This window comes from Saccopteryx leptura, chromosome 5, assembly GCF_036850995.1.
Source record: "Saccopteryx leptura isolate mSacLep1 chromosome 5, mSacLep1_pri_phased_curated, whole genome shotgun sequence".
NCBI lineage: Eukaryota > Metazoa > Chordata > Mammalia > Chiroptera > Emballonuridae > Saccopteryx > Saccopteryx leptura.
The window spans coordinates 73,013,404-73,041,203 of record NC_089507.1 but is presented as its reverse complement, the minus strand read 5'-3'; the positions used below and the strand labels follow the sequence as shown (position 1 = coordinate 73,041,203).

Sequence of the window (27,800 nt, the reverse complement as noted above, 5' to 3'; positions counted from 1 at the left end):
GCTTGAGAAAGATAGGAGTTAGTTCTTCTTTGAATATTTGGTAGAATTCACTTGTGAAGCCATCTGGCCTAGGGCTTTTGTTTGTTGGGAGTTTTTTGATAACTGTTTCGATCTCATTTGTTGTAATCGGTCTGTTTAGGTTTTCTGATTCTTCCAGATTGATTTTTAAAAGATTACATGTTTCAAAAAATTTATCCATATCATCTAGGTTGTCTCATTTTCTGGCATACATTTCTTCATAGTATTTTCTTACAATCCTTTGTATTTCTGTTGTGTCAGTTATTATTTCTCCACTCTCATTTCTAATTTTATTTATTTGAGTCCTCTCTCTTTTTCTCTTGGTGAGTCTGGTTAAAAGCTCATCGATCTTGTTTACCTTTTCAAAGAACCTGGTCCTGGTTTCATTGATCCTCTGAATTGTTTCTTTAGCCTCTATGTTATTTATTTCCACTCTGATCTTTATTATTTCCTTCCTTCTACTACCTCTGGGCTTTACTTGCTGTTCTTTTTCTAGTACTTTTAGATGCAGGGTTGAGTTGTTTATTTGAGCTTTTTCTAGCTTTTTTATTTTTTCAGAGATAAAGAGAGAGAGTCAGAGAGAGGGATATACAGGGACAGACAGACAGGAACGAAGAGATGAGAAGCATCAATCATTAGATTTTCATTGCGCATTGCAACATCTTAGTTGTTCATTTATTGCTTTCTCCTATGTGTCTTGATCGCGGGCCTTCAGCAAACCAAGTAACCCCTTGCTCCAGCCAGCGACCTTGGGTCCAAGCTGGTGTGCTTATGCTCAAACCAGATTAGCCAGCACTCAAGCTGGTGACCTCGGGGTCTCGAGCCTGGGTCGTCCGCATCCCAGTCCGAAGCTCTATCCACTGCGCCACCGCCTGGTCAGGCTTTTTCTAGCTTCTTAAGTTATGCCTGTAATGCTATGAACTTCCCTCTCAGTACTGCTTTTGTATGTCCCATAAATTTTGAATTGTTGTATGCTCATTATCATTACTTTCTAGGATTTTTAAAATTTCTTCTTTGATCTCATTGTTAACTCATTCATTATTTCATAACATGCTATTTAGTTTCCAATTGTTTCAGTATTTTTCAGTTTTTCTTTGTGGTTGATTTCTAGTTTTATGCCATTGTGATCAGAGAAAATGTTTGATATGATCTCAATCTTCCTAAATTTGTTGAGACGACTTTTGTGCCCTAACGTGGTCTATCCTAGAAAATGTACCATGAGCACTTGAAAAGAATCTATATTCTGCTGCTTTAGGGTGAAAGATTCTGAATATATTTATTAAATCCAGTTGATCTAGTGTTTCCTTTAAGTATGCTGTTTCTTTGTTAATTTTCTTTCTTGAGGATCTATCTAGTGATATTAGTGGGATATGATATGATTGAACAAAGTCTCTATCCCTTGTTCTTTCTCTTCGTCTTCAGGATCTCCTATGATGCAGATGTTATTTCTCTTCATGTTGTCACAGAGCTCTCTTAAAGTTTCCTCAGACTTTTTGAGTCTTTTTTCTTTTTTTCTGCTCTGCTTCCATGCCTTCATTTATCTTTCCCTCTAACTTGTTAATTTGATCCTTATTTTCATCCATCCTGCTTTTAATTCCTTCCATTGTGGTCTTCATTTATGATATTGTATTTGTAATTTCTGACTGATTCTTTTTTATTATTTCAATGTCCTTTTTTATACTTGCTATCTCTTTATTCAGGTGTTCGTTATGACCATCCATTGTTGTTCTAAGATCCCTAAGCATCCTAACAATCATTATTTTAAACTCTGCATCCGGTAGTTTAGATATAACTGACTCATTCAAGTTCTTTTCTGGGGATTTCTCTTGATTCATTTGGGTTGCATTTCTGCTTTCCCATTTTGTCTGTGTATAAGAAGGGTGTGGCCACTGGATTCCAATGGGTGTGGCCTCTGTGTTCCCTGGGTGTGGTCTGTCTGCAGGCCCGCCACCCCCTTTGCGTTGTCATTATATTGATTATTTTTATGCATGTTTCTTTTCAATAATCTTCCCCAAAAATGTTAAAAAGTTTCCTGTATTTCTGTGTATAGGAGATGAATACAGAGTCAGGTGTTACATTAAAGTAATCATTGCAAATTTGTACAAATCACTGAGAGAATTCTGATAACTTTATAGTAAATATTATATATTTTTATTTTTTATTTTATTTTTTTTATTTTATTTTTTATACAGAGAGAGAGTCAGAGAGAGAGATAGATAGGGACAGACAGACAGGAATGAAGAGAGATGAGAAGCATCAATCATTAGTTTTTTGTTGCGACACCTTAGTTGTTCAATGATTGCTTTCTCATATGTGCCTTGACCATGGGCCTTCAGCAGACCGAGTAACCTCTTGCTTGAGCCAGCAACCTTGGGTCCAAGCTGGTGAGCTTTGCTCAAACCAGATGAGTCCACACTCAAGCTGGGGACCTTGGGGTCTCGAACCTGGGTCTTCAGCATCCTAGTCCGATGCTCTATCCACTGCACCACCGCCTGGTCAGGCAATATTATATCTTTTAAAAGCTTGGTTTTTAGATAAAATCAAAACATTCTGAAGAAAATGAGAAATATACTTTAGAAATGGAAGTTCCACACTTCATATAACTTAGCCAAAGAAGTATTATGTGATTTTTTTCCCTGTGTTTATCTTCACAAAAGTAACAGCCCTTTTGTTCACAAATTACTTTAAGAAGTTCAATATTTTTTGCCATTCCAGGCAGTGGTGCAGTGGATAGAGCATCAGACTGGGATGCAGAGGATCCGGGTTCGAGACCCCTAGGTAGCCAGCTTGAGTGCAGGCTCATCTGGTTTGAGGAAAAGCCTACCAGCTTGAACCCAAGGTCGCTGGCTCCAGCAAGGGTTTACTCGGTCTGCTGAAGGCCTGCAGTCAAGGAACATATGAGAAAGCAATCAATAAACAACTAATGTGTTGCAATGAGCAATGAAAAACTAATGATTGATGCTTCTTATCTTTCTCCGTTCCTGTCTGTCTGTCCCTGTCTATCCCTCTCTCTGACTCACTCTATGTCTCTGTAAAAATAAATAAATAAATAAATAAATAAATAAATAAATAAATAAAAGAAGTTCAATATTTTTTTATTTGTTAAGACAAATCATAGTCAACAGTTTTTGCATTGTTAATAGTTCTCTTTTAACTTCTGTTTTAACCTCAGTTGGATTTTCTTTCTAATTTAAGTAGCCAATTTGGTCATTTACGTGAGAATACAGAACTAAACAGAATGTGTTCATTTTTCTCTTTTTTCCAATATGTGAAGTGCTGGCAACATAGGAGACTAGGCTTCTCTAGCTTTTCAGCATCTGCCAGATAAGGTGCTAATGATATCAAGTTAATGTGTTCATCTTTTCCATCCAAATATAAGAAGTATTTAGTGACTATTATGTAAATACAGTGGTAGATTAGATGGGAAATTATAGAGATAGCACAATAGTGTAATAGAGGTGGAGTGTATAATAAAGAAATGGAAAAATAAACATATGTTAATAATTATAAAAGCTAAGATAAGTCCTATAAGAAACTCTTGATATATATTTGAAATTGACTGTAACTTGTTTATGTTAATATAAATCATGAAAATATGCTCTTTATGATACTAAATTATCTAGTCAATACATCTGTTTAGTGGTCATAATAAGTACTCTATTCTCAGTCTTCATTCAATTAATAAGGTGATATTGAATAGACAGACAATAATGTATGGGTCAAAGTACAATCTGCATTATAACATGGCAGTTTAAAACATGGGCTTTGAAATCAGGTTTGTTCTGTGAATTAATAGAAATAAATTGGAAGTATTAAAGACTCTAGTCTCAGTTTCTAATTATGAAAATAGGGATTAAAAACACCTAGCCAAGTTAATGGAGTTTTTTTTTTTTTCTGAGAAAATATATGTAAAACACCTTAACATCTGTCTAGCCCATGGAAGTATTCAAGAAATTAGGCCCTGACCGGCTGGTTGGCTTAGTGGTAGGGCGTTGGCCTGGTGTGTGGATATCCTAGGTTCAATTCCCATTCAGTGCACACAGGAAAAACGACCATCTGCTTCTCCACCGCTTCTCCTCCCCTTTCACTCTTTCTTTCTCACTCCCTACCCCTCCTGCAGCAATGGCTCAATTGGTTCAAGCCCATGGGCCATGAGGGTGCTAAGGATGGCTCTGTATATCCTGTGTCTCATGCTAAAAATAGCTCCATTGTGAGCATGGCCCCTGATCAGCAGAGCATAAACTCCAGATGGGGGTTGCTGGGTGGATCCTGGATGGGCTTATGTGGGAGTGTGTCTCTCTTTATCTCCCCTCCTCTCATTTGGAAAAGAATAAAATAAACAAATAAAATAAACGCTGTACTGTAGTTACTGTTTTTAATAAATCATGGGTTTAAAGAAGCTTTGTGGTTTAGCAGGATCAACATTCTAAACAGATAACCTCTGAGCAAACACTTGGAACATGGCCCATATTCAAATTTTGAATGTGATTATAACTTTTAATGTTGTCTTAAGACATATTTTGTTCTTTACTTTTTAATGAAAAAACACTGGGTTGTTTTCTTCTTATATATCAAAATATAAAATATAAATGTAGAAGTAAAATAATGCTTTGTTATTCAGAAAGAGGCACATATAGCTCAAAATGAAATTTATGGTAATGAAAAACATAAAACTCAGTTTAAAAAACTGATTACTCAAATTGATTATATTACATAAAGATGCTAACAAATAATAAACCATTGAAAATATACCCTCATAACTCAATGATCCAATAAGAAAAATTCAAATACTTTTAAAAACTATATAATATATAGTTTTTAAATACCTACCATTAATCTTTGTATATAGTCACACACACATATATATAATATATATAAATATAAAACAATATTATTCAACCATAAAAAAGGAAAGAAATTTTGACACTTGAAATAGCATGGATGAATGATGAGGGCATTAAGCTAAGTGAGATAACTCAGACAGAGAAAGAACAATACCATATTTTCTCAAAACAAAAACAAAAAACAGAAAAACAAAACCCACCAAGATCATAGATACAGAAAGCATTGATAGTTAGTTGCCAGAGGCAGTGTAGGAAAAATAGGTGAAGAACGTCAGAGGTTAAAACACACACACACACACACACACACACACACACACACACAAATAAATAATGAATCTGGTGTCAAAATGAAAAGAAAAATGTTTTGAATGACTATATAAATATTGTCTTCATCATCTTGTCTTATAAATCTCAGATAACCTTATTCTCCCTAATTATAAATACTCCAAACCAACCACCCATCATTAACTCTCAAATTTTCTCTCTCTCAAAAAATTTTTGAAAAAAAAGAACAACCCCAACTGCATATTCAGCCCTGAAACCCATACCCCCTTTCCTTTTTCTTCTCTTGCTCTCAATCTGACACTGTAGCCTATCCCTCCCCGGCAGGAATCTCTCCTGGCATTTGTCCCTATGTATCCAAGCATGGTTTGCTGACTTTTCAAGAAACTCTGTATATTACCAAATACTCTATACTCAATTTCTTTCTGTTTAAACTAGCTAAACCAAATTATATCCCTTGCATCTATAAAAACCGACCAATATTTCAGGTGGCTTTTATTCCAGGATTGCAAAAGTGGCTCAAGATTATTAGGTTTACCAATTAAAAAAAAAACAAAAAACAACAAAACATAACCTTGGTAGTATTATTATAGCAATAGATGCCAAACGTAAAGAATAAAGAGATAATTTCTTATATCTCCTTTCTTTTCCCCTCTCTATTCTTTTTTCTTATCTTGTCTTCTCTTTATCTCTACCTGTTTTTATTTTTATGCCTCTTTAGTTACATAAAACCAATAAACAGTCAGAGTCATGCCTAAAATAAAAATACTAGACTTTGTGAAGTACAGTAGTTAAAAGCCACATTCTTTAGAATTTTAAAAACCTGAGTTGGAAATCCAGCTGAGTCATTTACCAGCAGTGTGACCTCTAATCAGGTTCTTTTTTTTTTTAAACAGAGACAGAGAGAGAATCAGAGAGAGGGATAGATAGGGACAGACAGAGAGGAACGGAGAGAGATGAGAAGCATCAATCATTAGTTTTTTGTTGCGACACCTTAGTTGTTCATTGATTGCTTTCTCATATGTGCCTTGACCATGGGGCTACAGCAGACTGAGCAACCCCTTGCTCAAGCCAGCAACCTTGGGTCCAAACTGGTGAGCTTTGCTCAAACCAGATGAGCCCGCACTCAAGCTGGCGACCTCGGGGTCTCGAACCTGGGTCCTCGTCATCCCAGTCCAATGCTCTATCCACTGAACCATCGCCTGGTAAATCAGGTTCTTAACTGCTCTAGGCTTCATTTCCCTTACCTGTGAAATGAGACAATAAACGTGTGTATTGAGGATTAATGCTCTAAAGAAGTAGACAGCTTTCAGGATTTCCAATTTGGGAAAATCAATCTGTATGTAAAATATCCAGCATTTGGCTATGGAAATCTGAGGAAAAGTAACATTTATATATCCAACTAGGCAACTGGCAGGAATGCAGTTGTCTCTTAGACACTGATTATCAAGTAAACATCAGCTAAAACAGACACCACACTTTCAGAACACAAGATGAGATCATGACAAACACAGGCTATTGAATACTAAATTCCCTAGCAACAAGGTAGTCTCATAACAGATAATTTGTACCTAGGATTGATCCAGTAATGCTTAGAGTTATGGAGAAAAAACAGGATAAAATAAGCTACATAGAAATTGGTCAGCTAATATTACTTTTATAGCTTGGTAGACTTTGTTAAATGTTTCAGCTTATAAATGTCTAATTTAATAAAATTACTATTTTGATTTTAATAGGATAACTACAGTTGAGAAGAAATTAGGTCATAAGTGAAAGCTTTGTTTGCCATTCATTTATTTGTTCAATAATTCTGTCATTCATTCATCATTAGTTACTGTATATATTTTAGTTTTATCCTAGGTACTGAAACAAGAAATATAAAGAATATAAAATATAAAATCTGTATTCATAAATGTTTATGTCTATTGGCAAAAGTTATAACTAAACAATTTATAATATAATTATATATATAATTATATATATATATATATATATATATATATATATAATATGGAAGTCGGATTAAAGTATTGTGGCAATTCTTGGGGGGATTTTCCACAGTGGGAGTGACATTTAATTGGGTATAATGTGGGAATCAAAAGTAGGCCAGACAGAGAAGATGGGAAAATACACTAAAGGTAAAAAAATATATATCATATGTAATTCAACACAATGGCTATTTCTTTCTCTGTATCAATATGATAGCCACTTAATAATTAGAAGGAAAAAAAGAGTAATATGTACTCTAATTATTTAAATTCCCAGCTGACCATCTATGAACAGAAAGATTTTTATGCCAGGAATAAGACTCAGATCTTATACATGGGATGTTATTAACTGTGATGCTGGAAATAATGCCCTTCTTTTTCTCTAGTATGACCTGGCAAAGGGAAATTAAGGTTGCAGATGATATTAAGGTAGCGAATCACTTGACATTAAAATAAGGAGATTTTTCTGGATTATCTGGTGGATCCAGTGAAGCCATATGAATCCTTAATGTTAAAGAGAAATGCAGAAGAGTCTGAATCAGACTGATGTATCAAAGACTTGACAGGTCATTGCTGGTTTTGAAGCTAGAAGGAAGCAATGAGCCAAGGAATACAGGCAACCTCTAAACACTCAAAAAAGCAATTAAATGAATTATCCCTTAGAGCCTCCAGAACAAACTCAGCTCTGCCAACACTTTCGTCCAGGGAGACTCAATTCTGCCAGAACTACATATAAGATACTAAGTGCAAATTGTTTTAAGCCATCAAATTTGTGGTAATTTATTATAGCAGCAATATGAAAATAATACACTACAACCTTCTAAGATTTAACAATTAAATAAATATGACAGTATGGTTCTTTTGGTATATATTCATAATAGCCTAGATCACCTGTAAACTTTATTATTTTAATATGAATATAGGCATTTTTTTATCCTATTGGGACATGTGTAGATGCAGGTAATCAATAATAGCGGAAGAAATATAAAAATTCTTTAAATTTCTTATACTACTTTGTATTTGATTAGTACCATTTGCTATTCTAAGAATTGGCAAATTTCAAATAAAGTTCAGAACTCATTCTGTGCATAAAAAACACAAGAAGAATTATAAAATTATTTTCATTTTGCATCTTACTATTTATTTAACTTGCTGTGGCCTATATATCTGTGTCCCCACAGACTTCCTATGTTGACATCTTAATGTGCCAACGTGATAGAATTAGGATGTGGTGTCTTTTGGATGCAATTAGGTCATGAGGCGAGAGCCCTCAGGAATGGGATTAGTTTGTTTATAAAAGAGGCTCCAGAGAGCTCCCTTGCTCCTTTCACCATAGAGGTTACAGTAAAAAGACAAAAGAAAGAGACTTTCTAAGAAGTGGGCCCTCATCAAACACTAAATCTGCCAATGCTTTGATCTTGAGCTTTTCAGCCTCCAGAACAGTGAAAAATAAATTCCTGTGGCTTATAAGCTTCTTAGTTTATATATATTATTTTGTTATAATAGCCTAAATAGACTAAGACCACCTCTTGCTTGCTTCTTGTACCTCCTGCCTGTTGAAGGTAGTCTAAGTCCTTCATAAAACAAATAATATACTTCATACCACACAACTTCTTCCATATCACATGGGCAACACGTCACTGAATATTTACAATTTCTACATTTCCATGGCTTAGTTTGGGCCCTGGGCTCTTATTTCTCCTTCAGCATAGATCTCATGATATTTCCCTTTTCTCAAACCCATCTTTGCACTTTTCCAGGCCAAGTTCAAATATAATCAGCATTATAATTTTCTGAAAGCCTGACCTGTGGTGGTGAAGTGGGTAAAGCATCGACGTAGAATGCTGAGGTTGCTGGTTCAAAACACTAGGCTACCTGGTCAAGGCACATATGGGATTTGAAGCTTTCTGTTCCTTCTCCCTCTCTCTCTCTCTCTCTCTCTCTCTCTCTCTCTCTCTTTCCTCTCTCTAAAATGAATAAATACAATCCAACAACAACCAAAAAAAAAAAAACCCCACCTTTAGGCCCTGGTCTGTTGGCTCAGTGGTAGAGTGATGGCCTGGTATGTGGAAGTCCCAGGTTTAATTTCTGGTCAGGGCACACAGGAGAAGCAACCAAATGCTTCCCCAAGCCCCTTTTCTCTCTCTCTCTCTCTCTCTCTCTCTCTCTCTCTCTCTCTCTCTCCTCTTCTTGCAGCCATGGCTCAAATAGTTTGAGTAAGTTGGCCCTAGGCACTGAGGATGGCTTCATGGGCTTGCCTCAGACATTGATGAGGAGGGATCAAGTCTCCCTTCTCCCTTGAGAGGTGAGAAACCAGAAGAATACAAGGCAAATGAGCCAACAGGGATAACTGAGTCAGCCAGTTTTATAGTAATTACATCCCTTAGTTTTCTAAATGGTTGCTCAGAGCCACTTGCAACACAAAACAAAAAAAGCAGGATCTGTATGTAGCTATGACCAGTGATCTGGAAACCCTTTCCCCCTTGCTGATCCCACCGCAGCTACCTCTCCCTCTCCCTGAGTCCTGGGAAACCTTAAGCAAAGGAATCACGTGCCCATTGCTTGGATATAGTAAAGCTATATAACCTGTAAGAAAATCTAATTCGGGGAGCTCGTGCTTTGGTGTTACTAGTCTCACGTGCTCTGCTGGCTACTAATAAATTCTCCTTCCTTTATTAATTAAGTTGTCTGAGTGTCTTCTCCATCAGGGTCATTTTCCTGCAACATTGAAATAGCTCAGTTGCTGAGCAATTGGGCAGCCGGCCCAGATGGGCAGAGCATCACCCTGTAGGGGGTTTGTTGGGTGAATCCCAGTTGGGAGTCTATCTCTCAGTCTCCCTGCCTCTCACTTAAAACAAACAAACAAACAAACAAACAAACAAACAAACAAACCCACATAATTTTCTGTAACTTTCAATATCCAGAATAGAATATTTCTGATCTAGTACTTTTACATAGGTTTTATATATAGTAGGACCTCAATAAAGGTTAATTGTTCTGAATGACTCACCACTTTCAAGAAAGTAACAGAGATAGTAAGAAATGACAACAGTAGAACCATATCACTAAGTGACTAAGTCCCAGAGGAAAGAGCAAGAGAGCAAGGGGAGCACGTGTTAACAATAGGATAGACCACTAGGGGCTATATTTCTGTAGGCATTAGTACTACAAAGTGTGAATAAATTCTCCTTAACATGGTGTAGCAATTGGCATGGCACCATTTTTCCACTTGGGTCTGTTGCCAAAGGTTCTATTTCATGGCAAAGACAAAAAAGATAGAAAAGACACTTAATTCCTTTATCTTTAATTATGCTTAGACAATTTTGCTCAGCTTTTTAAAAGTTTTTAGGCTCAAATACTGTTGCCAAAGTCTTTTGCATTAAGTGTGGCCTAAGTTCCTTAAACAAATCTTTGTTCTTAATAAGAAATATCTGCTGTAAAGTTCTAATATAACAGGTTAAGCCAAATCTCCACTGTTTGTCACATCTCCTGACATAAGAGTTTCCCATCATATTTACTGGAGTAAAAGAGATTGATTGAGAAAAAGAACATGTCCAGGTATGGACATAAGCTGACTGTGATAATACAATGCAAAATCTTAAAAGAAAACAGAATTTCCATAGCTGAGACTCTGACATCAATAGGGGCTCAGAATATTCAAATTACATCTATCTTCACAATTATTGCTATTAGGCTGTTGATTAGATTCTGACACATCCAGCTGGCAATTGTTTACCTATGAGCAAGAGTAAATAGAATTTTCCAATTTTTATAATTATTAGCCAACTTTTAATTGGTGTTATCCATATGCCAATTTTCCCCAGCAAAATTACTATAAATAATAGAATTTCTGCAGTTATTTATGTTCAGTATGACAAAATGCTAAATATATGATGCAAAAACTTCAGAACAGAATATTTGCTTATTTCACTCATTTTATTGCCTCTATTGCCATAGCTATTTAATAACTTCACATTGTATAATTAAAACAATGGACATCCAATGTCTTAGTAAAACATTTTAGGTATTATAATCTTAAACCCTCTGTTAAAAATTATTAGATTGTTAAAGTTATCAAGTATTAAACACCATTTCTAAATTACTGATATATGGCAGAATTAACTGCACTTAATTTCATGTATATTTTATGTATGTAATTTTTCATTGAATTTTTGGGGATGACGTTGGTTAATAAAATCATTTACGTTTCAGGTGTACAATTCCGTAATACATCATCTGTATATTGTATTATCTGTTCCCCATCTAAAGTCAAGTCCCCTACTATCACTGTGTTTCTGCACTCTTCTACCTGCCTTCGCCTCCCTTCTCCTCGGTAATACACTGTTGTCTGTGTCTATGAGGTTTGTTGTTTTTTTTTGCCCAATCCCGTTACCTATTTAACCCAGCCTCTAAATCCCCTTTCCACCTGACAACGGTCCGTCTGTTCCTTGTATCTATGAGTCTGTTTCTGTTTTGTTTATTTTGTACATTAGATTCCATGGACATTATATTTTTTATTTTTTGTATTTTTCTGAAATGAGAAGTGGAGAGGCAGAGACAAAGACTCTCGCATGTGCCCGACTGGGATCCACACAGCATGCCCACTAGGGGGCGATGTTCTGCCCATCTGGAGCATTGCTCTGTTACAACAGAAGTCATTCTAGTGCCTGAGGCAGAAGCCATGGAGCCATCCTCAGTGCCTGGGCCAACTCTGCTCCAATGGAGCCTTGGCTGCTGGAGGAGAAGAGAGAAATAGAAAGGAGAGGGGAAAGGGTGAAGAAGCAGATGGATGCTTCTCCTGTGTGCCCTGACTGGTAATTGAACCCGGGACATCCACACGCCGGGCTGACAATCTACCACTGAGCCAACAGGCCAGGGCCATGGACATTATATTTTAAAGTTGCAAGTGCATATTGATATAATTTGACTTCAAAAATTCATGTATTATTTCAGTGTCAATTCCAACACAGAACAAATAGAAGTCACAACCAGAATAACTAAATTTATGCTGAGTACACTTTTTTTTTTAACAAATGTGGGGTTTTTTTTATTTTATTTATTCATTTTTAGAGAGGAGAGAGAGAGAGAAAGAGACAGAGAGAGAGAAGGGGGAAGGAGCTGGAAGCATCAAATCCCATATGTGCCTTGACCAGGCAAGCCCAGGGTTTTGAACCGGCGACCTCAGCATTTCCAGGTCGATGCTTTATCCACTGCGCCACCACAGGTCAGGCCTGAGTACACTTTTGACAGCTTCTCATATTCATGGTCAGCTTCCACTGGGGATATTAATAATAAATCATAATCTGTAAAATTTATCTTGACTGCTAATTTTTTATTTGAAGCAAAATATGTTACAGTATATTTCATACTTACAGGTGAACTCTGAATGCTAGCGATTATACTTTTAAAAAATGAATGTATGTGATCTACAGAGTATATGAAATGGTACACTGAGATAAATAAGCACTGAATATGCTATACATGAAATCAGTAGCTTAAATTATCAAAAGAATGATGTTGTTATCTTAAATGCAGTGTTAAAACCAAGCCAATTCTAGTACTGGATGTCTGAATTAGATGATGAAAGAGGTCTTGTTAATATTCATGTGCACAGAAATGATCGCCACCTCTGCTATGATCTCATATAAAGGTTTTCTAGACACTTGGAACCAGCATGTGTTAAGGAACAGAGCTCCAGCCAACTGTACACATGTTGACTCCAACTTTTTTTCAAATAAAATTGTCCTAAAATCTTATTGGCAGACAAAACAAATGCTTCAGTGATGCCAGTCCACTTTGAAGTGGGTCCTCAAAGCAAGATTGAGGTCATAATGACTCAGTTTTTGTAAAAGCCTTTTCTTTTTATTTTTCAAGGAACACATAAAATAATTTTATTTACCAAAATACCAAGGCTTTTGTTGGCTTTAGGATTTGGATAGCAGTACTTCAACATCCTGTCTTTTAAGTACAAATGTATCTAGAATTATGTTCCCATATTCTGTACCTGCATTCTATCCTCCCATCTTTTATTTGTATTCTATTTTCATTTGTTTTTATTTTTTAGTGAGAGGGGAGGTAGTGAGACAGACTCCCGCATGTACCAGACCAAGATCCACACAGCAACCCGTCTGGAGGCGATGATGCTTGAATCAACCAAGCTATTCTTGGTTCTTGAGGCTGATGCACTCAGACCAACCACTCTATACCTAGCACCCAGGGCTACACTCAAACCAATCAAGTGATCGGCTCTGGGAGGAGAAGGAGAGAAGTGCAAAAGGGAGGGGGAGAGAAGGAGATTGTTGCTTCTCCTGTGTGCTCTGAGCCAGAATCAAACCCAGGACATCCATATGCCAGGGCAATGCTCTATCCACTGTGCAACTGGCCAGGACCTATATCTGTATTCTAAATACAAGCTTTTTCCACAAAAACTTTATTTACACCAATTAAAAAATACAATATATATCTATGCATCTTGTAGTTCTCTAGAGCTCTGTTAAACTCAATGATATAGAAAGTGTATCTTTAAATTCACTTTTCTGAGATAGTTTTTTTTATTTTTATTTATTTATTTTTTTGTATTTTTCTGAAGCTGGAAACGGGGAGAGACAGTCAGACAGACTCCCGCATGCGCCCGACCGGGATCCACCCTGCACCCCCACCAGGGGCAACGCTCTGCCCACCAGGGGGCGATGCTCTGCCTCTCCAGGGCATCGCTCTGTCGCGACCAGAGCCACTCCAGGGCCTGGGGCAGAGGCCAAGGAGCCATCCCCAGCGCCTGGGCCATCTTTGCTCCAATGGAGCCTCGGCTGCAGGAGGGGAAGAGAGAGACAGAGAGGAAGGAGAGGGGGAATGAGATAGTTTTTAACAGATGCTCAATAAATCTTATCCACCAAATATATCAAAGGGATTCTTTGATTAGAGTAAGCAAACATAGTATAATTTAATGCTCTGAAAGCATGTAAAAATAAACTTTTTACCAATAAAGTTTTATATTAGTGTCACTTGTAGGACTAAAAAAATTAAGGTCTTTGAAGGTCTCAACTTATGCAAGAATAAAGAAACTCATTAGAATTATATTTAAGAAGAAAATGAATGTTTGAGCTAGACGTGGAGTGAGAAGGGGTATGTAATTATATTTAGCATGTATAATGTTGACACATTCTAAATCTAATACATGCCTTCCTGAAATCATTTGGGCAGTGTGTGAAGATGACTCGGACAACAATATGAAGCTAGTACGCAATATACAAGTATTTTCTTATTTTATTTTCATTAAAATCCTTTTTTTTTTTTTTGCAGTCTGCTAGTGCTTATCTTAAACACAATTTGTTTTGGCTTTAAGTAAAATTATTTTGTTTTATTTGTACATAAATTTATCAATTTATATTACTATGTAAGCATTCATAAATGTGTAATGCTATCTGTGAAACTCAAATAACAGATATAATATTCATTCAAAATTTATATTGATAGAACCAAAAAGAAAAAAGTTAACAGAAAATAGTATTATTCAAACATGATACACAGAAAGTATTGTTTGGTTATTGTTATTTCAACTTAAATTTTACTCTTAGTGGTAATAATCAAGAATTTGGTAAAATATTTTCAAGTCATAATTCTTTTATACCCCATCAACCACAAGATTTTTAAGGCCTATAAGTTAATTCAAATATGGTGACATTTAAGTACCAAATTTAATGGAAAATTAAAATAACATAAGAAAATATACTCAAATGAGTATCTTGGTTAATATATATAAATATTCAAAGAAATACCTTATTCTCTTTTACATTTTTTTCAAACCCAAACTCTTTACACCTGTCTGAGAATTCAATAGCACTGAAAACAGTATTAATAATATCATATATCAATATGTTAGATTAAAGATCGCTGCAAATCTTTGTCATTCCTAATCAAGGAATACAGTTGTTGTTTTTTTTACCCTCCCTTGAGTAAAGGTGGGCCCTATGTATAGAAAAAATATATCATTGCAGTCTTGAGTCTATCTTTTGTGAGCTGAGTTGTATCCCCTCAAATTTATATGTTGAAGCTCTAATTCCCAATACCTCAGAATGTAAGCATTTTGAAAATAAGATTTTTAAAAGGTAAGAAAAAATGAGGATGCTTTGGGGAAGGGGCTAATTCAATATGACTGTTGTCCTTATACGAAGAGAAGAAACACCAGGAATAAGCACGGACAGAGAAAAAGTCATTTGAAAACAAAGGAAGAAGGATAGCTACAATCCTAGAAGAGCATTTTACCAGAAACCAACTGTTCCAGCACCTTGAATTTGGACTGCTAGCCTTTAGAACTGTGAGAAACTAAGTTTTGTTGTTTAATCCAGCTAGTCTGTGGTATTTTGTTGTGACAGTGCTAGCAACCAACACACTATCTTTAGAAAGGTCTGCTTTCAGAGTTGGCCACTGGCTGGCTTCTGAGAACCTGACAGGTAAACAATGTCCTACTCTCAGACAAAACTTTCCATAAAGGTTAAAAGTGACTCACTGTGCCTAAACCATTTGTACAAAGAGTACTGTTTATGCTGCACACCTGATTTCTTTCATTAAGTTTGGGAGTTCTGTATATTAGGCTCAGGATTCCTATATGACTAGACCCCAATAAAATCTTTGGATGTTGAATTTCTAATGGGCTTCAGTGGGTAGAAACATGACATGCATCACTGGAAGAGGATAGTGTGTGCTCTGTATGACTACAAGCTGAGTTCTGTGAGTCTTCCTAACAAATCTCTGCACATAGGGGTAGTCTTAGGGACCATCAATATACTGTGTCACTGCTTAGCCAACATGACAGGATATGGAAGGAAAGCTGTCTGTTTCTGGGTCTGGTCTGTAACTGGCTTGGTAGTTTCCACTTCCTCTCCTCTTGTTACATTCACTCTGGAGGATGCCAGATGCCATGTACCAATCCTATCTACTCTAAAACCACCACAGAGTGAGAAAATTCAGACCTTATACATAAGGAGTTATCTTGGATGTCTATCCCACTTGATCCTTCAGGTAAGTACATTCTCAGCCTATATCTTATTGTACCCACGTGTAAACCTAAAGTAAGATTTCTCCACATATGCTCAATTTACAGAATCATATCCAACAAGAGCAACTTCCTGTTTTAGGCTGGAAAATTTCAAAATGGCTTATTACACATCAGTAGGTAACTGAAACAATAATTTTATTTTTATATCATCAAAAATAATTTCTTAAAGTATAGATTTATAGATAACAGATACCTTTTAAAATTTATTCCCATTAGGGAAACACATTGATACTGTTTTTAAAGTTATCATATCATATATAAATATCTTAAATACATAATCACATAGTGATTTTATATTCAGAATTTATCACCTATTCCTTAGAGAATTTTTTTTTCTGCCTGCTACCTCTTCCATTAAGCATTAAGGAGTCATGTTTCTGTCCCATAATTATTATCTATATAAATACACATAACATTATAAGGGAAATCTAGATTTACCCATATGTTTTTTCAGTTATCTGGGAAAGAAAATAGATAACAAGAAATTAGTATTCCTTTTAGAATTGAATATTAGCCCTAGTAAAACTAGCATTATCTATCATCTCACATTTAATCCCTCTGCCTCACTATTACTAATAAAATTAAACCAAACCAAAAACCAAATATTACTTCATTAATCTCTATATCATGATATCTACCTGTTTTCTATAACAGAAAGATAGCAATAGAGGAAAATATAGAAAATACATAGAGAATGTTAGAATTAGAAATAATCTTTGATATTGCTCCTTTTTGCTATTGCACATACACTCCATTAATAAACTGTGTCGGGTCACTTTTAAAATGTGTGCAAAATCCTGCCAATATTACCTCTCAACTTTTACCATGCTAGTTTAATCCATCATTATCTCTTACCTACAAGAGCCTTGACGTACTTCTTCTGCCACATCCCCTTGTGCCTATAACTACAAAGAAGTCAAAGTGACAATTTTCAGAGGAAGTATGTCATTTTTTTTCTCCCAAAACACTTGAATGGTTTCTCATCTCTTGTAAAATAAGATCCTGAGTCTTTAGAATGGCCTCTAGGCCCCTTTGTGTTATGGCTTCTCTCTGACCTGATCTCTTATTACCTGCCCTCTCATTTACCCTGTTCCAGCCACAGTGGTACTTACTCCACACTGTGTTCTCCTGCCTGACTGGTATCGCACTTCTTGTTCTCAGGTCCCTTCCCATGACAGATGTATTAGCTTTCTCCCTTTCTTCAGCATGGTCTCTCCTGAAACATCCCTTAATCCAAGTGTCCATCTTTGGCCCCCCTTTTGCAACAGCAGCATGCTTCAGAGTTACTTTCTATCTTTCAAATCCTGCTTCATTTTTCATGACAACATTTGTTATCCCTACCAGACATGCCGTATATCTGTGTATTTACTGCTTATCTCTCTTAACCAAAACCCAAATACCAAGAAAGCAGAAATTCAGTGTGTTGTTTACATTGAAGAACCAGTGTCTAGAATATTACCTAGCACATGGTAGTTATTCAATAAATAGGTTCATTTAAAAATGAATGAATAAATAATTTTAAAAATGGCCAGAAGTGCAAAATATATCATCTGGGGCTCTTTTTGTGACTCAGAAAAAGTGATTTTTAATAATAAGAGACCACGAAGTTCATGAAAAACAACAGCCAGGAACACTCAGACATAGAAGTCCAAATCTGTGAAGACTATACAATAGACAATGCGGTGGAGGTCAAGCTACTATCTGACTCCTCTTCCCTGCAGTATACAAATGTGTTCTTTTCCATTATGTAATTAGACAAAATAGATACTACTTATTATACTGATATTTTAACACATAAAAGAGTAAAATATCAACTCTGCTTTGTTCACAATGTGGTTTTTCCTTGCATTTAATGTGATTGAATAATGTTTCTTTAGTGGAACTCATATTTATAGGTTACTAGGTTAAGTCATGAGGGGAAGTTTGAAAAATTAAAGAAAAACATACTATGATATACTCCTGATAAAAAGATAGTATATGTTCTTATGGTTACAGAAACAATTCTGTATTTCTTTTTCTCTAGTAATGATTTAGTATATTTAACAGTTCTCCCCTATGGCAAATTCATTATATTTACTTCTTCTTCCTTGTAATTAATGAAGATTTCCATTAATTATATTTTATAAGATGAATCAGATATATAAGCTCATCTGAATACTTGAGGATTTAAAATAAACAGCATGGCTTCTAGGAATAAATATTAAACTCTATTTTTCACCAAACTAAAAGGTTTATGTTTAAAATACATTTCTGGTTTCACATTTGAAAATAAAGTATGATGGCTAGAGTAAAAATATTTCGGCTTCAAGTTATTTATAACATACAGACTTTCTTGCCTTAAACTTAGAGATAACGTTTCCTTAAAAACAACAATAGTTAACACATATACCGGATATTATCCTAAGAATTTTCTATTCTTTAACTTGTCTAATTTTACAAAAACCCCAATAAGAAATGGTTGCTATTATTCCCTTTCATAGATGATCAAAATTGAGACACAAAGGCTGAAGGTTACTCAAATAGAAGGTGGCTGAACTGGAATTTATTTCCAGGCAGAATATGCTTCTAATATTTCAGATTTCTTAAAAATAAATATTGTTTTTAAAGTAGAAATGAGTTTGCCTTATAGCAACTATAAAAAATTTTAAAGTATGATTCATTCAAACAGTTAATGGTTGATAGTTGTATATTTTCTGGATTTTTTTCCCATAAAATATTTATTTCATATAACTGAGAATAAACTATGTTAATATATATATATATATATATATTACTAAGTCTTGAATTCAGGCTTAATGTTAAGTGGGTTTATCATTATTTCTTCCCCTAACATTCTAGCACTGCATGACAGGATAATTTTTTTTGAAACATTAACTTATTTCTCATTTCCACTTCTGTCCCTTGCTTAAACAGGTGCCTTTGTGTTTCCTAAAGTAAAGCTTGTGTCAGGCTAGAAGAATCTTCAGGTACTTCAGACAATTTCTTTCTTCAATTCTATTTCTAAAACGTACATGAAGAAGATTTTCCAGATACCGGCTAATTAAAGGACAGAGGGATAGTATCTAATAAAACTCTGAAGAGAGAGAGTTTCTGTAGTTTAGACTCAATGATGATTTCTAGGGACAAAGAAAAAAAGCCAAAGAGAACTTTGGACTGCACAAGGAGACACAGGGAAGAGCCCAGTACTACCCTGTGTCAGATTCTGGGAAAGGTAGCTGGACCTCACAAAGGGTGGCTCTAGTGTATAGTCTAAGTACTAAGTACCCACACTCACTAGACAGTCAGGAACCCAAACATCACAGAGAAGATGAAGCCAATGAATGGGCCAAAAAAGCAATGAGTTATTTTCTTTATTTTTGACTTGAAAGATTGCCAAATAGAGGGTATATTTCAGTGCCTTTGTGTACTTTTGAAGCAGAGTTTAAAGAAAAATAGTTGAATTTCTTTTTATCTTGTTGAATTTATCACAGGATAAAGATAAAAGGGTGAGGGAGAAAAACAACTTTTTTTTCTAACATATCTAAATCAAAGAAAGATGAATTTTGGAGTAAATGGGAGCAAATCTACAAGCCATGCTTTGTAGAAGTACAAATACTGTTAAAATATGTTATGAATGTGGTTGGCAAAAAGAAATGGCAAAAATAACATGTATTTTTATAGAGGGGTCAGAAACAATAAATCAGTTTTGGCTTCAGAAAATCTTACCTTTTGCTATAGCATGAATGTACCTGGAGAGTATTATGCTAAGTGAAATAAGCCAGTCAGAGAATGACAATTACCATATGATATCACTCATATGTGGAATTTAATGAACAAAATGAACTCACAAACAAATAGAAACAGACTAAAGTACAGAGAAGAGACTGACAGTTATCAGGGGTATAAGAGGTTGGAGGAATTAAGCAAAACAACAAAAAAGAAAGAAGAAAGAAAGAAAAACTCGTGGATATGGACAATAGCATGATGACTGCTAGGGTCGATGGGTGGGGTAGAGGAGGGTATATGGCGTATAAGTGGTGATGGACAAAGACTTAACTTGGGGGGGTAAACACACAATAGAGTATACAGAGATGTTCTATAGAATTCAGCATCTGAACTCTGTATAATTATGCTAACCAGTGTCACCCAGTACATGGAATTAAAGAAAAAAAGTGATAACTGTAGAAATGGATTGAGACTGTTAATATACAACAACATTAATAGGGCAATCTTACTGAAGAACAGTAAAGTTTGGGTGGTCCACAGGCATCTTTGGTGTGCAACATCTGACTAAGAAAGCAGGTGATTAGCATTGAGAAAAATCAGAAAGAATGGCATAGAAAAAATGTAGACTATAGTTAAATACATTGTATTTAACAGTTAAGTAGTATACTATCTCTTCTTTTTTTTAAATTCAAGTTGTAGATGAATGATTGTGAACTTTTATGATTCTGTTATGGTTCTTTGATAAAATATTTTTCCCAGCCATGCAAAATTAGTTATCCCTTGGCCCTTCCATAATGATAGAGTAGCATATTACAGATCAGTTGTGTACAGAGTTTATTTAATTCTCGATAATGTATTAAAAAATAGAGATTATATATTTGTCTTTTGTCTCTAAAGGTATGTCCATAATAGTAGTCTACACAAATATATGAACTTGTAGTCTGACTAGAAGAACTGTGAGTTTATTATTTGCAGTAAATGTAGGAATCATGCATTACACATCTTCTCTGAAAGGATGTATTCAAAAGCTTTCATGGCCAGACATGAATGTGATAGGGAATGGAAATGGCTGTCGTGAAATGACATTCATATATGCTCTGCCCTACTCATCTTTGGTCAATCAGTTCTCTCTAAAAGAAGGGCACAAAGTTCCCTGCAATCGTTTAAGATTCTCTGAATATTTGTAGAAAACATCCTAATTTTTGAAGGATTAGATAAGCAAAACAAAATGCCATAGCAATCTATTTTAAATGGTAAGTGCAAGTTTAAGAAGTTTAGTATGAGTTTAACTGCTCTGTGAAGAAAACAGAGAAGTGAATAAGAATACGGGGCTTGAATTATCTTTCAGGGAAGATCTCTTTTTCTTTAAAAATTAAGAACAGTGTTCAATATTAATAGTGTTGAAAAATACTATCTTATTGTGGTAAAGAAGCATTTGATCCCAACAAGATTTTATTAACTTACCTCTCTTGACTCCTTGGAAGATCCTTGAGGAGGCTATTCAGTTTCCTTCCACATTTACTTTAATAGATCCCACTATGGCACTATTGGCTTAATGATAGCGAATTTCTCATCTAACATTCAAGTCACAAATAAAGAAGGATGAATTGGGGTGATGAACACACAATACAGTGTATGGAGAATGTATTGTAGAATTGTATAACTAAAACCTGTATAATATCATTAACCAAAGTCAACCTAATAAATTCAATAAAAATGAGACAAAAAAGGATAAAGATAAAGATATTAGTGGGAAGGTAATTACTAGGATATATATATATATATACACACACACATATGTATACATTTGTACATATATACGTAAATAAATACACACATATATACAGAGAGTTAAAATCAACTTAATCTGAATGCCATTCTAAAGATGATAATTAAAGAAAAGCATTCACTTTGATAAACACTGGAGCCAAGACAGAATATATCCCTTCAACTGTTGCATGGATACTTCCAAAAAAAGACTAAGAAAAGAATGGAATACATTTCTTTTAGTAACTTCATTACCTCCCAGAAGAAAAAAAAAAAGGTAAAGTTACTTCCCTCAGTCTGCCATCAAAGCTTATCTTTCTTAGGCCTTGTTAGGACAGATGGTATGGAGTTAGATGCTGGAATCATTGTTAGAAAAGGAAGCAAAGAGGTTAAAGAGGATAAATATAATATTACCTTGAAAGGACATACCACATTCATGGGTAATGAGAAAATCATTTTTTTCCTCATTACTATTTAGTCAAATAAAATTTTAAACAATTATTCATAACATAATTATAAGAAAACTTAAATGTCTTTTATGTATTAAACAGGTTTCAACACATTTTTTATAATTGTAATGCACTATAGTGCTAAGGTGTATCTCAAAAGACTTTTTATACATATTGTGTCTGCATGAAGATAAATATTTTATTACTCATGTAAATAATAAGAATTATAACACAAAAATAAAAGAAGCAAACACACAAGTTTTATTTTGTAATTTCAAGGCTTAAATTAAATACCTTAAAATACTAAAATGTTTTCAAATGTGATGCATTATTTGGAAAAAAAATTTATAAAATATGTAAATTAGGAGGTACTCTAACTGTATTTGCTATCAAAAACCAATATAGTATACTTATTATGAACACTTGAAAGCTTTAATTACTGATAAAAGCCTTTACACACATTAACACAGGAATAATACATATCTTTTTATCTGAACCAGTCAGAGATACTATCTAAAATAATCATATTATATTAGCTAAATATCAGCTGATTTTAGGCAATATCTCACCATTTATTTTACCTATATTAAAAATATAGGATTGTAGGTATTGTCAACATATTAAAAGAGAAAATAGCTTCTAATGAAGCTTTGAAAATTCACTTAACTTTGTAAAAGATATTATTCTTCCATAAATTTTTTCCAATGCATTGCAAGATAAAAATATCAAGTAACACTAAACTTTGATACAACTATATTATTATTTCTTTTGTTGTATAATAATAAAGATATATTTCTTATTAAATAATATAATCAGAATACTATTCTGTAGTCCACAATTTTCTGATATAAAGTGGGCTTTTAACAATTATTATTGTCTGTAATTAAGCAAGAAAGCATAAATAATTAGAAAACTAAGATATACAATGGAATTCATAGCGTTCTATTATTTTCATTTTAACAATACAGCAAATATTCAGTATATGCAAATTCATGGCAACCACTGTACTGGGTAGAAGCAGTATGAAGTTAATAAGATACAGTCTTCATAAGAAAAGGAAAAGAATACCCATATCAATAATAATTTTATGATGAATACAGAAATCATGAAAGTCATAATGTACCCTAAAATGTACCTTTTCCCGTCTCTAAACCAAACAAAATGGAAACAATTGCATGTAAGTGTATCATCTCAACTTCTCAAATTTTTCTTTTTATCCCCATGATCTTAGAGATGCTTTATTTGTAAAAATGCTAATGAAATAAAAATATCTCTGACATGAATATGAAGTAGCTGATTCAAAGGCTTTGGCATAAAGAAAAAATCTAATCTAAAAAGACAAAACAAAAATATGACCTTGTATTTATAACATATAAAACCTCTTAAGCTGAAGAATTCTACTCATCATACTATTTAAATACTTACTTGCATATTTACTTTAATATTTTCAATATATAATATATTTGGAGGAAAGTTTCCATATTTCATTTTCTACTTTTGACTATTATTTTATAAATGTTAGATAATTATATATGACCTAGAGTCACCAATTAATTAATTTCTATTCCAAACCTTTACTTGTATTTAACAACGAGAATTCCAACAAAATAAAACAAAGATTTTAACATTTGATGATTATTATAGATTAAAGCAGTGTACCATGTATGCATGAAATAGATATTTTACTGCATTTATTAACTGTCTTAAAAATATTTTAAACTATTATTTGTTTTGTTTGTTTGTTCATTTACCTTGAATGGCAATGGCTCTTCAGAAAGAGGACTAACAGGAAGTGAAGCGGTACTACTGGCTGGGCTCATATCCGCACTCTGCAAGAAAAACAAATTGAATTGAAGAGATACTTTTTGTAGGCATTTTTATAATTTCTAGTGTAAAATATGCTCCTTATTAAAATAAAACATAACTGAATAAAATATATGTGTAGAAACAGTCAAATTCTTATTATATAGCAAACCATTCCTTATTTAGAAATAGTTATCTGCGAAATTTGTCATATTATCACAATGTACATTACAAATACACCTTATTAAATACAATGATCACCATTTGTGTTAGGGTAGTATTTAGTATTATATTTTCTTACTTTGTATTTTTACCTTTTCTTTGAAAAATAACGTCATATCTTTAATGACTCACTATGTTGCTATTTTTATGTCTTTCAAGCTGCTTTTTAAACATAGATTATTCATATTTTTCTCTTATGGAGAATTAAATCATTTTACCCAGTTTCTATTTATTATAAAAAGCACATCTGCCATTACTATACCACTGCAAAATGATAAAACATTAAAACTTTAAGGTTCCCATACTCTGACACTTTGCAAACTTTTGCTAAACAAAAATTTTATGTACAAAATATTTATACAAATATAAGAGCATTAGAGGAAGGTCGCTAGTGCTGTTTGTCTTGTTCTTTAAAATATATAATGAATTAAAACTTCTTAAAAAAGCAATTAGCCTAAAAAATATGGGTTAGAAACTTGTCATTATTATTATTATTTTTTTAATAAATTTTTATTAATGTTAATGGGATGACATTAATAATTCAGGGTACATATATTCAAAGAAAAACATGTCTAGGTTATCTTGTCATTAAATTATGTTGCATACCCCTCGCCCAGAGTCAGATTGTCCTCCGTCACCCTCTATCTAGTTTTCTCTGTGCCCCTCCCCCTCCCCCTAAATCTCTCCCTCCCTCCCTCCTGCGTCCTCCCTCCCCCCACCCCTGGTAACCACCACACTCTTGTCCATGTCTCTTAGTCTCGTTTTTATGTTCCACCAATGTATGGAATCATGTAGTTCTTGTTTTTTTCTGATTTACTTATTTCACTCCGTATAATGTTATCAAGATCCCACCATTTTGCTATAAATGTCATTATTATTTTTAAAGGAATAAATATACTTAAAACAAAAGATGCACAAAGAATGAAGGTAAAGGGATGGAAAAAATGTTTCATGGAAATGAAAAAAAAGCTGGGGTAGCAATACTTATATCAGACAAAATGGACTTTAAAACAAAGTGCCTGACTGGAGGTGGCACATTGGATAGAGCATCGAACTGGGATGTGGAAGGACCCAGGTTCGAGATCCCGAGGTCACCAGCTTGAGCGCGGGCTCATCTGGTTTAAGCAAAGCTCGCCAGCTTGGACCCAAGGTTGCTGGCTTGAGCAAGGGGTTACTTGGTCTGCTGTAGCACCCCGGTCAAGGCACATATGAGAAAGCAATCAATGAACAACCAAGATGTCGCAAACAAAAAACTGATTGATGCTTCTCATCTCTCCGTTCCTGTCTGTCCCTATCTATCCCTCTCTCTGACTCTCTCTCTGACTCTCTCTCTGTCTCTGCAAAAATAAATAAATAAATAAATAAATAAATAAATAAATAAATAAAATTATTTAAAACAAAGGATATAATAAGACATAAAGAAGGCCACTACATAATGATAAAGGGAGTAATCCAGTAGGAAGATATAACTATTATAAATATCTATGCACCTAATATAGGAGCACCTAAATATATAAAGCAGACTTTGATGGATATAAAGGGCAAGATCAACAGCAATACTATAATAGTAGGGTATTTCAATACCCCATTAACATCACTAGATGGATCCTCAAGAAAGAAAATTAACAAAGAAACAGCAGACTTAAAGGACACACTAGATCAACTGGATTTAATAGATATCTACAGAACCTTTCACCCTAAAGCAGCAGAATATACATTCTTTTCAAGAGCTCATGGTACATTCTCTAGGATAGACCTCATGTTAGGGCACAAAAGTGGTGTCAACAAATTTAAGAAGATTAAAATCATATCAAGAACTTTCTCTGATCACAATGACATGAAACTAGAAATCAACCACAACAGAAAAGCTCAAAAATTCTCAAACACATGGAAACCAAATAGCAGGTTGTTAAATAACGAATGGATTAAGACAGAGATCAAAGAAGAAATAAAAAAATTCCTAGAAATAAATGACAATGAGCATATAACAACTCAAAATTTATGGGACACAGCAAAAGCAGTACTGACAGGGAAGTTCATAGCACTACAGGCACACTTTAGAAACTAGAAAAAGGTCAAATAAACAACTTATCCCTGCACCTAAAAGAACTAGAAAAAGAACAGCAAGTAAAGCCCAGCACTAGTAGAAGGAAGGAAATAATAAAGATCAGAGCAGAAATAAATGACATAGAGGCTAAAGAAATAATACAGATGATCAATGAAACTAGGAGCTGGGTCTTTGAAAAGGTAAACAAGATCGATGAACCTTTAACTAGACCCACCAAGAAAAAAAGAGAGAGGACTCAAATAAATAAAATTAGAAATGAGAGTGGAGAAATAACAACTGACACAGCAAAAATACAAAATATTGTAAGAAAATACTATGAAGAACTGTATATGCCAAAAAACTAGACAACCTAGATGAAATGGACAAATTCCTTGAAACATACAATCTTCCAAAAATCAATCTGGAAGAATCAGAAAACCTAAACAGACCAATTACAACAAATGAGATTGAAACAGTTATCAAAAAACTCCCAACAAACAAAAGCCTGGGGCCTGATGGCTTCACAAGTGAATTCTACCAAATATTCAAAGAAGAACTAACTCCTATCCTTCTCAAGCTATTTCAAAAAATTCAAGAGGAAGAAAGACTTCCAAGCTCCTTTAATGAGGAGAGCATAATTTTGATTCCAAAACCAGGTAAAGACGACAAAAAGAAAGAAAATTATAGGCCAATATCCCTGATGAACATAGATGCTAAAATCCTCAACAAAATATTAGCAAACAGGATCCAGCAACATATGGAAAAAATCATACACCATGATCAAGTGGGATTTATTTTGGAGAGGCAAGGATGGTACAACATTTGCAAATCAGTCAATGTGATTCATCACATAAACAAAAGGAAGGAGAAAAAACACAAGATAGTTTCAATAGATGCCGAAAAAGCATTTGATAAAATCCAGCACCCATTCATGATCAAAACCGTCAGCAAAGTGGGAATACAGAGAACATACCTCAACATGATAAAAGCCATCTATGACAAACCCACGGCCAACATCATACTCAATAGGCAAAAATTAAAAGCAATTCCCTTAAGATCAGGAATAAGGCAGGGGTGCCCCCTTTCATCACTCTTATTCAACATAGTCCTGGAAGTCCTATCCACAGCAATCAGACAAGAAGAAGAAATAAGAGGCATTCAAGTTGAAAGAGAAGAAGTAAAACTATTATTATTTGCAGATGATATGATATTATATATAGAAAATCCTAAAGTCTCAGTCAAAAAACTACTGGACCTGATAAATGAATTCAGCAAAGTGGCAGGATATAAAATCAATACTCAGAAATCATTCATTTTTATATGCCAACAATGAACAGTCAGAAAGAGAAATTAAGGAAACAATCCCCTTCACTATTACAACCAAAAAAATAAAGTACCTAGGAGTAAATTTAACCAAGGAGACTAAAGACTTGTACTCGGAAAATTATAAAACATTGATAAAAGACATCAATGAAGATACAAACAAGTGGAAGCATATACTGTGCTCATGGTTAGGAAGAATAAACATCATTTAAATGTCTATATTACCCAAAGCAATCTATAAATTCGATGCAATACCAATTAAAATACCAATGGCATACTTCAAAGATATAGATCACA

The 27,800-nt window shown here is 34.3% G+C and overlaps 1 protein-coding gene across 3 annotated transcripts in view; it reads right to left on the bottom strand.

The window, feature by feature from the left end:
- Window positions 1-27,800, bottom strand: part of CCSER1 (coiled-coil serine rich protein 1) — a 1,510,224-nt gene that overhangs the window by 827,982 nt on the left and 654,442 nt on the right. For all 3 annotated transcript variants that reach the window (XM_066385743.1, XM_066385744.1, XM_066385742.1), the window contains exon 7: window positions 23,860-23,937. In XM_066385743.1, coding sequence (XP_066241840.1) covers window positions 23,860-23,937 — 78 coding nt within the window. The remainder of the gene's footprint in view (window positions 1-23,859; window positions 23,938-27,800) is intronic.